General features: G+C 30.6%; 1 protein-coding gene across 1 annotated transcript in view; it reads right to left on the bottom strand.

Moving 5' to 3' along the window:
• LOC145319269 (protein limb expression 1 homolog) overlaps nucleotides 1–7,405 on the bottom strand; it is a 31,745-nt gene extending 24,340 nt beyond the window's left edge. Inside the window, exons 1-3 of the mRNA XM_080161292.1 lie at nucleotides 7,237–7,405; nucleotides 6,768–6,824; nucleotides 3,617–3,655 (exon numbers count right to left, since the gene is read on the bottom strand). Coding sequence (XP_080017418.1) covers nucleotides 3,617–3,655; nucleotides 6,768–6,824; nucleotides 7,237–7,270 — 130 coding nt within the window. The 5' untranslated portion in view covers nucleotides 7,271–7,405. The remainder of the gene's footprint in view (nucleotides 1–3,616; nucleotides 3,656–6,767; nucleotides 6,825–7,236) is intronic.
• Nucleotides 7,406–13,107: the final 5,702 nt, after the last annotated feature.

Here is a 13,107-nt window from a genome sequence, read left to right as displayed (position 1 = left end):
AAATAAACTTGTTTTTTATGTTACTTAAGATACTTTCTTTAAAAAGTTTTAAGCCATAGAATTAATGGTTGATTAATTAAAGTAAAAGGATATTAAAGAAAGATTGATAGAAAAAAAAATTTAACTAAGGAAGAAGGATAAAATGAGAGTCAAAGTAATCTTCAACTCTTTCTTTCCCCCACTTTTGACAATTTACAAAAAGAAGATATTAAGAAGGAGATAGATTATTGTCCGTTTTCTATTCCTTGGGGAGGAAGGGAAACCACTTTATCTTTTCGTTAGCTCACTAACTTGGGGATTTTTTTTTTAAATTGATAGGTTGGTTCCAAATTTCCATTGTCCACAATTTTGAACCAATAATTACACCTATAAAATGGGTATTTTGTCTATAATCAACGGGGATATATATTGTATAAACCCGCGACCGTGTCTCAACTCGTAGGGCATCTACTCGTAGGGCATCTTCTCGTCGTCGGGAAGGAGATAGGTTCGAATCTCGGTCCGACACCGCGTCATTAATAAAGGAGTTAAAAATGGTTCCCACTGCTACTATGTCAGATGCGCGGCGTAAATAGTTAGAGTGGAGGGAATGCCTTGGCCCAAAACAGGCGCAACTCGCTACAATCCACAGTTGGGACTTCTCAGACAAAGGTCGTGCATCTCAGAGAGTTGGTTGTCTGATGGGTGAATGGAAGCTTTACACCGCAATCATAAGTATTGTATGTAAGTTCCAAGGTGCGTGGAGAGAAGTCTAGTACCCGAAGCGACACCTAGTCCCCTAGAGACTTTTTTATTGTATATCAATTTATCGTCTACTGTCTTACCCCTTATGATTCCTGATTTCTTGTCCATCCTAGCTGAGGTTAATGAATTTGATTCGGTAATTTTGTTATTAAGAAGATACTTCACCCCTACTCCCACGCATGTACTAATAAATACAGTCATTCATTCTTCAACTATTTCACTGTAAAAAATTTACAAATTTTACATTTCAAATTGTGCTCTTATGTCCTATGAAAAGCTTTTTATAAGAATTTTAATAAAATGTTAAAATACAACTGAGAAAAAAAATGAAACTTTTTTCATGTAAAAATCAAATGAAATGCATATAGGATATCTTAGAAAATTTCTTTAAAAGTACCTTCAACCTCTTTAACAACAACCATAAAATAGGTCAAAACCTTCCCAATAATGGGAGCTTACGGGACATAGACGCACATCCAACTGATTTTGTTTTGAATAATTTTGTTCAATATTTTTTCTGACAGTGTAACGTATTTTTTTTCGACAAGGTCAATTTTACTATATGAACTTTAATATGGACATTTATTAGGGATAAAGGGATGAGACAATTGATCATGAAATAACATTTCCTTCACCTGCCAAAAAAGCTTCAAGTGTATATAATGTCACACTAGAGATAAATTTATCTTCCATTGTCCTATCCCCATTTCCCTGATACTCATGAAGAGTCATTAATTCTCAAAATAAAGAATTTTAAAATATTTCGTTTTAGCCCTTTTAAAATATTCAAGTATTTTTGGTTATATTTCATGAAATAAAGAATTTAATGTTTGATTTATGAATTAATTTATCATAAAAAATGTAATTATTTAATTTTGTATACTATAAGAGTTTCAACAAAAGCCAATTAAGCCAACGAATAAGAGTACAGTTGATAAAACTTTGGGCACCAGTTTGGTTTTTAATCCATTGTCCCCTCACTTATTGCCTTTCCGTCTCAGTTGTATCACCCATCTTCATACGGACAGTTATTACTCTTTTGTCTGCTCTAATGTAGAGATGAAATAATTGTAGCAGGGAAAGAAACATAATAAAAAACTATAGCCGATTAATAGATGTAGATCCCCAATGATGATACACAAACTTGCCCCTTCTGTAGATTACACTAGTGGTTGACACTCAACCAATCAACAAAATACAATAAAAGTTCTCAAAGTTGTTAAATTAATAAACAAGAAAACTTTGGGTTCTAGTATAGTAAACAGCCCAATGTCCCCTCCCTCCCTGAGAGGAAATGCTCCGTGTCATAAGGGTATAATATATCTGGAAATAATTACACTGTAACTCACAAAAATGCTGTCATAAAGGAAGTAGTTAATGATTAAACCCAAAATAATCAAATGCCACCCAAAGTATCATAAAATTGTGTCTTTATATATATCATTATCTTCATTAAAACAAGGATGATTTAATCTTTGTCGTAAAATGGGTACAGTTTGGTACGCACAAACAGACATTGAGACAGAGAGAGATCCTACTTCTTTTATAAAAAGATTTGACAGATTTAAAATATGTAGGAGTACTGATATAAATTTGAAGAAATATACAATCCTTTAAGTGAACAGGGTTTTGTTCAGGGGATGAAAAAAGGTAAAGACCGGACTTTTCAGATCCATTAAAGGGGGGGGGGGGGGTAGACAATCACATAATATTTTCGCTACTTATGATCCTAATCATCTTTGTATTATAGTTGAAAAGTGAGGAAATTACAGAGTTTAAGATTATTATTACCTAGTGTTTAGGATTTGAGCCGGGTTATTTTCCTTAATGTGTTAGATTCAACCATTAATTCTAACAAGAATGACAACATCCATAAGTAACAAAGCAAAAAAATCAGAAATAGATATAAGGGCAACGTGATTTTAAGAACAGATTAAGTAAATTATAAATTTTCATTAATATTGAAACTCTACAAATATATTTAAGCATCTCAAATAGCATCCCGACTAGCGTTACGGAGTATCGGACGGGCAGACAAAAATTAAAGAATTAGCTTCGCTAATAAAAGCTAAGTTTAATTTGTCTATCTACCTATCTATCGCTATCTTTCTATTTATCTAACTATAGTATCAGTCTATCTATATTTAAAAATTCTACATAAAACGTGGAAAATTATACGTCAGTTCAGGGTGCAAATATGGACCTCATTTATTGGTCAATTCGTTTATACAATAGGAGGAAAGGGGATGGATTAAAAGGTGAATATTTTAGAGTAAATGAAAATCTGGTGCAACATCCAAGTAATAATATATCGATTTTCACATGTTGATAATGTGATCTTGTGCCATATTAATTAGAATATCAAAGATCGATGTATAATATTAAAAGGTCGGATCAACTGCAGTTCACGGTAAAATATTCCTGGTAACGAATATTTCTGTACGTTCGGCCGTTTGGCAGCTAGCAGCCTTTAAAATTCATAGATTTTTGGAAATATTCGTTACCAGGAATATTTTACCGTCAACTGCAGTTGATCCAAAAGGTCAATTATATGATAAAACGGATGGCAACATTCTTAGTAATACAAAAAAAACAGCGAGTCGGATAAAGAGAGTTAAAGAGTAGATGTCTATTGTTTTGGGGAATATTCAAAAGAAATTTCAGATGCCTATCTTAGAAAGATGCAGATTAAATCAATTTTTTTTTAGTATTTTGAATTGTTATCAATTGTTCAGGGAATATTCTCAACTAAAGTCTTTCCCAAATAAAACTTTTCAGACTCACAGAAAAAAATCATAATGAAAATGGCTATTTAAACATTGTAAATTGCGCTACTGATAAAGGTTAATGATAATATGTAGATTGGTTTCCTTCATTTGCCAAAATTCTTGCAGCGCCTCAACCATCGCAACTAAAATTAAAATTAATAATTAGTATCTAAAATTTTGAAATGAAAAATATAAGACTACAGAAATTCGTATTAAAACTTACTTTTTGGTAAGCTTGAAAGAATAAGCAAATTATGAATCAATTCTTTACTAAACTCTTAAATTATCCTATCCCCATAATAAAATATTGATTTTCTCTATTTGTACATTTTCATCCAAAATTAACTTAGATCTTTTTCTGTGTTGATTTTGTAGTTTTCATTTCTATTAAAGACTTCAACGGTAAAATAGAAGATATCGTTTAATTAATAGACTAAACATGTAATGGTATCGAACAAATATACAGTAATTTTAATTTATTATATTCCTGTGTTCCGTGTTAGGAGTAAGAAATAAAAAAATATTGCATAATATAATTTATCATAGTCTTTAATTTTCTAATTTTGGACTTTTTACACATTAATAATTATATGTACATGTTATGTGTTAAGCATTAAACTAAATAACCCATGGATACATGAAAAGGTAAAGAAATAATAAATATATCTTCCTTAATTGTTATTGAAATTCTCCATTTAGAAGACGGATAATATTGTAGGGAATGAAGGGTTGTAGATCAATATTTGACCGTGTTATTATCCCTTTCCTCCCTGTAAATGAGGAGAAAAATAAATGACCTTCATTAGAAGCAATCAACTAATTACAGGCAAGCTAATTTCAGCTGGGTAAGCGATATGCAAAAAGCTCTAAAGTTAAATTATTTATGAAACTAGCATAATTCGCGCAGCAAAAAAAAAGTAAATGCCAATTTTAAGTAAATATATCTACAATACAAAGTAGAACGATGTCTGTCTGCAGGGGCGTCCAAGCTTTTTATTTTGGAGGGGGTAAAAATTTTTAGGGGGGGGGTAATTCGTGTTTGGGGGGGGTAAAATGGCGCGCGAAGCGCGCCGCAAATTTTTTTTACCCCCCCCAAAATTTTTACCCCGGGGGTAAAATTTGCTTGGGGGGGGTAATTACCCTATTATGTCTGTCTGTCTGTCAGTTTTTTTTTGTTTTTACTATAGGATCACGCTTATAACTGAACCGATCGGGTTCTCCTTACCAGGGTAGTTTCTCATAGATCCCGGGAAGGTTTATAATTTTTGGGAGAGGGTACCACCATCCTTTCAAGAGAATTCGCTCCTAGAAAAAAAATTGCCCTCCCCCCCCAAAAAAAAGTTTTTTATTCAACTCCCCCTCCTCAAGTGCCCCCAGAGGCCCTTAGGGGCGAAGCCTCTACTACCTATATATAGTATTCGTTTAAAGCTATCTTTTATTAAAAATTTAAATAAATTTGAATTACGATTCAAATACAAAATTTAATTAAAGATAATTATAACCTTAAGATGCACGTAGCACCTTAATTAAATCTTATTAGAGAGTGCAAACATTATTTCAATTACTAATTTTTTTTGCTTAATATTAAAATCTTCGTGTATATAAAAAAAAGTTATTGTACTATAATTTAATTTACTATTACTAAGAATAAGTTTTTTTTGTTTACTTGCCTATTCTTTTATTTCAAGTAAAAATTAAAGTAAAATTAGTATAATGATTTACTCGTGACCGGGCTAAAAAATAGAATTATGATAAAGTGGGCAGCAATTACAAGTGATTTTTTTCATAGCACCTCTACTTAATATGGTATGTTTGTCTGTCCGTACGCCGAAAATATGATAAAGTGGAAACAATCATCAAATCTTTTATTCACGTTTGGTAAGCAAGGAAGGATTTAAAGTATAATCAAGAACATACAAATCACAGAAATAAAGTAAAACTTTATTCAAAAATATACAAACTACCAAACAGACCAACAGACAGACAAAAGACTGGTGTAGATCCTCAAAATAAAATTAAGTCATTTTTTATTTCCACTTACTAACTATTTAAATTGACAGTTAGAAACCTATAAATATGAAAAGTTTTTTTCCTTGTCATACTTTTTGGACAATATTTGACCAAATATAATTCTTTAGAAAATCAAAAATAATGTTAAATAGTAAACAAAACAAGTACAAACACTAAAATCAAAAAGACTCTTAAAAGCTAGGTAAGATAGAAATATTAATGGAAATTCTTTATTTTACATTTTTTATAAAATAAGCTTCTGGACTTTTTTGGTGGTGAGTGAATCTACTTTTTAGATACCTTTGTCCGTCTGACTTTTTAGCTGTTCTTGATATTTTAATTGTGAATTTTTCTCTTGTAAGAGCGTACAAGAGGGGAGTGTAGATGGGTGTCAACAGTCAACACCCCCAAAAAATTTGAAATTGGACAGATCTGCTTTCCCCTTCTGTTACACCCCCTCAAGGATAACACTCCTGTGAAGGCATATTGAGAGAAATATCATTCTTAAATTATAAGTTTCCAAAGACAGATTTACATTAAAATCTACTGGTATATAAAAGTAGTTTGTTCTGTATCTAGTGTAAAGTATCAATATTGGGGGGTCACAAAACTATTAAATTAAGGGATAGATCATTGAAAGATAAATCATTTACATCTTTATTTTTAGCAAGAAGATTTCGTTAACACACCTAGACCTTTTTTATTATATTAAAGTATAAATTATCTACCATTGACTTCTCCCTGTATTTGTTAAAAGCTACCTAACTTTTTATTCCATATATACAGATAGGTTACGCCTTTAAGCCTTTCTGGGCTAATTTAATTAATCTTGGGAACTTTCCAATTGATGATGTTTGGACCTCTGTTCACTGTTTATTATACACCTTTTTTTCATTTTTATAGCAATTGAAAGCCTTCTACGATACTATACGATAAATAACTATTGAAGACTTTTTAAAATCCCTTATGCATTTAGGGTCGGTCCAATCGTCTATACATCTGTAATTAGTAAGTACTCCCGGATAGCTCTAAACGTCAATTTAGGCATGTTAGAATTGCCCTATCGATTTCAAACTTGGCCTGCCATCAGTATACAATTCCTAAGGTGTATTCAACTGTTTAATCATTATAAGCCCTTATGTTTCTTTTTAACAAGATTACTTTTTATTTGGATTAATAGAGGGTTGGGTCACTATCTCATTCAAAGCAAATTGAAAATTAATCTATATTAGTTTTGTTTTTTACCTTTTGGTTTTTGTTTCTTTCTACTAGAAGATTGTGTTGGAGTTTCGGCAATTTCCTAGTTTAAGAATCAATGTTTAGTTACAAGATTTGTACAGCTTGTATTATCATATGTAACTTTGTAAAATGATATCGGAATGCTTGTCAGGAGAGCTTTTATTGTCCGTAATAAAATTTGGTGTAGCTCTTGCTAATAAAGTGCATGATCATAGGGTTAAACGCCCATTGATTGCACGATCTTTTTTTATGGACGTCCAAACTGTGTGTTGTAATAAGATGCCCCCACCCTAAATTTTTGATGCAGTTAATGAAAATTAACTAATTGACATTTTACAAAATTTTCTTAAACTCACTTTATTTATACTCTTTAACCATCAAAAATGTTATTTTCTTATTATTTTTGTGCTATTTATCAACATAATTATTAAGGTACAAGGTGTACGAATCTGGTAAATAAACATTGATTATCCCTGGTAAACGTGGACTGGACTTTTTCTGTCATCCATTTTAATTTTTTTTCTCTGTAGATTTTTTTCTAACAAACACTATTTTTTATATATAATCACTATTATCTATTGTACATAGATAACTGATATATTTATATGTAGTTAATTTTTTCTTTTCACATAATCATTTCAACAATTATCTGAAAGTTGCAATTATAACATCATTTAATAAATTTTAGCAATTTCATATCGTTTTTTAGGGTGGATGGGTTGTCCTTATTTTATGGACATAGAATGTATTTATCTCCACGTATAATAGTCTAAAACTTGCCCAGGACCAATACAACGATAATCTATCAGTTGTAATCCAGTTAATATTAATCGGTTTCGAAGCAATACTGGAATGTGTGTTAAATTGCCTTGAAGTTTGAAATCCTAATTAGAAACCGATTTCAATTAAACATCACGCAACATACAGATTCTAGTATAATTTTGTACAGGGACGAATATTGAAAATATTTACTAAAATTTTTTAAAAACTACGGCTGCGCCACTAGATGAATCTAGGGGCACTTTAGCGAATTATAAACCTTCCCTAGACCTATAAAAAAAAACACTGTAACGCAAATCCAGCAGTAAAGCCAAAGATACCCTGTTATATTATTAAGATAAGTATATAAGAAACAAAATACTATCCAGCTATAAAATCAGGATCTTCGATTGCACTTCAAAATTACATAAATTGGAACCACAAAAGATTTATTATGATATAATAAAGTTTTATAATACTAGCTCAAAGGCAAATTGACAATAGCATATGTTTACTTGTCAATGCTGCGTGCTTACAGATATTATAGTCCTTGTTTAGAAGGTTTTATTATTATTATTTAGATTCTTTTTCCCTATCCATAAATTTTAATAGGATTATTAAATAAGATAAATTTTAGAAAATACACAGAAAATTTTAAATTTTTGAAATTCGTTATTTTTCTTATGTTTAGAAGGCAGCGAATATCTGTAAGTACGCAGGCCTGCCGTATGTCAGTTGGGGCTTGCGTTGTATGGTATTGTGTATGTCTGTATACATGTGTTAATGAAAAAAGATTTGTTTTTTTGCTTGATTATATAGGAAATAAGTCTGATATTTTATTTATCTTTAAATAACATGAGAAAAATTAAAGCAATAATAATATAATGTAACTTATAAAGTATATCTAAATTATCATTCTTCATGCGCTATCCAAATACATACACATAATTGTCCTGGTTTTCCATGTATGTATGTGCTTTAATTCTTAACAAATTTCGGTATCTTTTACTTATTGTTTGTTTTTAGAGCTCTTTTTATCTTTTAAAGTTTTACATACAGGCCATAAAAATAATGAAAACTTTAAATGTAAATTGGTTCCAAATAAAGTAGAAATAAAAGTTAGAAGATTTTTTCTGAAAGATACTGTAAAAAGATCCCCTCCGTAGATTAGATTTATTGGTTTAAAACGTTTGGACGCTATTAGTTTAGACTCAAACAATCAAACTACTCACATTTTTAGCCCATGAATAAGATAACGTGGTTATAACTTTTGGTACTAGTATAATTTACAGTCCAAGACGCAAAATGTGGAATATTCGAAGATTTACATAGTTTATACAGTAAGAATCTAATTAAGAAGCAAACCTGATGTTTAATATCCTTGATACTTAGACTTTGATAAACTAACGTTTTCTGATTCGCTGGCTCAACAAGTTTGAGGACTTTCCTTGAGTTTTCATTGGTTGGTTTACTAAGTTGAGTGTTCAAACGTTTCAACCACTAATTGTAATCTATTCTACAGAGAGAGTAATTTTGTGTATCAATGTACAACAATTTATATTGGCCATCCTTTTAGACCTCTGCATATTATTATTACAATTAAATTTCCTAAATTTGTACCTGCAAGTATGAAGTACCTTGATTTTAAAGTAGGCCATAAACATAACTTTTAAATTTAAGGGTAAATTTATATATTATGGGGTAGATAATTGTTTTCTAAAAACAAACAAATAAAAAAAGAAAATACATATAAAGAAAATGAATATTTTGACTCTTACTGTCCGATCCTCAAAATTATTTATTCGAAAATACAATATTTACTTTCATTGCTATTATATTTGTCACTTTATTTCATACTAGCGGCCGAAAATTGCCCAAAACCATCCAAGACTTAAATCTTAAATTAATATAGACCAAAACCATCTTAGAACCTATAAAGAATTCTATAAAATGTAGTACTCAATCGATTCAGTAGTTATCGTATTCTTAAGCTACAAACGATAAAGACTTTTTTCTTTTTATAATAGGATTTACTGATCATGATTATTAAATTACTTTTAATCTGATCTGTATTATAGCTTACTGCTTTATTTTTTGTTTTATATTTTTAACGTAATTGTTTCGCTATACAATCATCACCATCTCTGAGAATTATACAACTCCATAAAAACATTAAATCTCAATTACTGTAAAAGGTTTTTTCTTCAGTAGAAGTGAATTTAAAAATTTTACGTAGAACCTCATATTTTTAAGTATGCTATATATTACCTAAGTAGTAAGATTTTTTGTCTGTAGCTTAAGATTTCGATAACTACTGAACCGATTGAGTTTCTCATTTTAGAGTAGCTTCCCATAGTTCCCAGGATGGTTTTAGGCCATTTGATTTTTAGAATACTAATTCTCTAGACTAATAGTCGCTATGGTTTGTTTTTTAACAGGACAATTGTGTCACTAAGTAGCGAAACTACATATAAATAAAAAGCTAACAACATTTGATATATTTTAAATTATCATAAGAAGACTGAAGAAACTTTGCAGGTATCGTACATAAATCACTAGTGATGACAATTTGGTATTTAGCTCAAGTAATTTAAGTAATATATTTCCAGTATGACTTCGAACTGATTAATGGCCGCTGGGAGGATCAGTAATATTTGACATAATATCACTTCACATAAATTCATTTCACATAAAACGTTTCACATAAAGCATCATTTGACATAAACTCATTTGACATAAAGGTACATTTGACATAAAAACGTTTTACATAAAATCATTTCACATAAAGGTACATTTGGCATAAAGGTACATTTCACATAAAGGTACACTTGACATAAAGGTACATTTCACATAAAGGTACACTTGACATAAAGGTACATTTAACATAAAGGTACACTTGACATAAAGGTACATTTGACATAAATGTACATCTCACATAAAGGTACACTTGACATAAAGGTACATTTGACATAAAGGTACATTCCCATATAAATAACCCCTTAAAAAGTGGATGTAAATATTCTTTTTTTCTCCCTGAGGTAGTCATTTTTTTCCCTGGTATCTCATTTATTTCCTAGTATTAATTTTTTCCCCGAGCATGGCAACTGGTAAACAGAATCTCAGTTCTGCACCACAAGCCTTGCACGACTGAAGTTCTCATGTCTATACAGTCATATTTATATGAAAATATTTTTAGAAGATTTTTGAATTTTTTTTTGAAGATTTTAGAAATTTTTATTTATTATTAAAAGAAAGCAAAATTACCTTGGTGAAAATCTTCAAAAAAAAAATTCAAAAATCTTCTAAAAATATTTTCATATAAATATGACTGTATAGACATGGGAACTTCAGTCGTGCAAGGCTTGTGGTGCAGAACTGAGATTCTGTTCACCGGTTGCCATGCTCGGGGAAAAAAATGACTACCTCAGGTACACTTTGAAATGTATCTTTATGTGAAACGTTTTATGCCAAGTGTACCTTTATGTCAAATGTACCTTTATGCCAAGTGTACCTTTATGTCAAACGTACCTTTATGTCAAATGTACCTTTATATCATATGTACCTTTATGTCAAATGTACCTTTATGCCAAGTTTACCTTTATGCCAAGTGTACCTTTATGTCAAACGTACCTTTATGTCAAATGTACCTTTATATCATATGTACCTTTATGTCAAATGTACCTTTATGCCAAGTTTACCTTTATGTCAAACGTACCTTTATGTCAAATGTACCTTTATATCATATGTACCTTTATGTCAAATGTATCTTTATGTGAAACGTTTTTATGTGAAGTGTACCTTTATGGCAAATGTTTTTATGTCAAATGTACCTTTATATGTGAAGTGATTTTATGCCAAATGTTTTATGTGAAATGAATTTATGTCAAATAATATTATGTCAAATATTACTGATCCAGCTGGGATAGAAACGGTTTTTAGCCATAATGAAAAATGTATTACATCGTATTACAGAAAATTTTTCACTTTGAAATAATCTCTGAAATAATAATGAAATAATCTCAGAAATTTTTACTTTTAATATCCGTCTGTCTATAATACGATGAGATAAATAAGTATTCATCAATCCGTTAAAAATACATTAAAGTTTCAACTATCTTTTTTAACTTTCGTTGAACAGTCGAAAAAAAATCTCCGGGACGTCTTGAACGATATATTAGAATTAGGATGGTTTTAGGCTATTGTAAGGGACTCTCTAAAAAACAGAAATCCCCTAGAAGGTAAGGTCGAATCAACTGATATATAAAGAAAGCATGATCAATAATACAAAGTAGCTTGATGTCTGTCTGTCCGTCCATCCGACCGTCCGTCTGAAGCTTAAGATCTCGGTAACCACTGAACCGATCGGATTCTACTCTTCAGGGTATATACCTATTGGTCCTTTGGTGACAGCCCCCCCCCCCCAAAAAAAAATGTAATTTAAAAGAATTGGGGGGGGGGGGAGTATGGTTCGCAGCACCCGAATTTTTTTATATTTTTTTAAAACTACCTCATGGGGCAAAGCCCCTAGAGGCTATTTTCGTAGCCGCTAGTGAATATAAAAGCAATAAAACGTTAATGATAGACAAGTTATAATTAATTGTAAATTATCTACGCCGCTATATTGATTTTAAATGATTAATTTAAGTAAAAAATCCTTTATCACATAAATCATTGTGTGAATACTTTTGATATTTTTAGTTTATGAATTTACATTACTTTGTTATCACAACTTTGTTATTGGTTATTTATTAATTTAACTTCATTTCAATTCAATATACTTTGACTTATTATATTCACTTTAAAAAAGCAACTAACACACGTTAAATGCCTATCTTTGCCGGCCGGAATCTAAGCTCAAACTGAGGTATATCAAAATGAGTTTTGTTTTAGACGGACCATTTTTCAAGCACGGTCCACACACGCACACACAAACAAACGCACGCGCGCATACACACGAACCAAAAGCAACCCTTACAGTATTGGTTTCCAGATATTTATACTTGTATAACAACACAATTATAAGCTATACAAATAAGACAACTAAAGACAACTTTGTTGTGATATTGCAACTAAAAATGACCCTAAACCCCATATTTGTGTATGATATAATGGGGGCAAGGCGATTATATATTTACAGGTTTCTGAGAGCGTTATTAACGGGTTACAATACAATGAAGCTAAATTTTGTAAATAGATAAGAAGTGGTTAAATATTTTAATAGCTCATTTTACAATAAATTGTGCTGCAAAAAAAATAATCAACATCGTTAAAGAACAAATTAGAATTACAAATATAAAAAGGCGAAGGTTTAGGATGTTTTGACACATCTTGTAAAAAATGATAAAATTGGTTGAAAAAAATGAACTCCGTAAAAAAGCTATACTCAGTACGTCCTGTTTATATGTACTTGGGAGAAACCAAAATAAATTACAATTTACCTAAACAAAGACAGATATCTATCTATCTATTTTTATATTGGGCCAAATCTTATTAAATTTCTTAGGCTAGCCAGTTAAAAGATTTCCTAAGCCTTACATAACAAATTAACTTCAGTTTTTGGAGGAAGAGTAGACTGCAGATTAATCTA

Source organism: Acartia tonsa, chromosome 1, assembly GCF_053477335.1.
Source record: "Acartia tonsa isolate MP-2025a chromosome 1, ASM5347733v1, whole genome shotgun sequence".
Lineage (NCBI taxonomy): Eukaryota > Metazoa > Arthropoda > Copepoda > Calanoida > Acartiidae > Acartia > Acartia tonsa.
The sequence above is the reverse complement of the archived record's forward strand: the minus strand, read 5'-3'. Positions and strand labels throughout refer to the sequence as shown.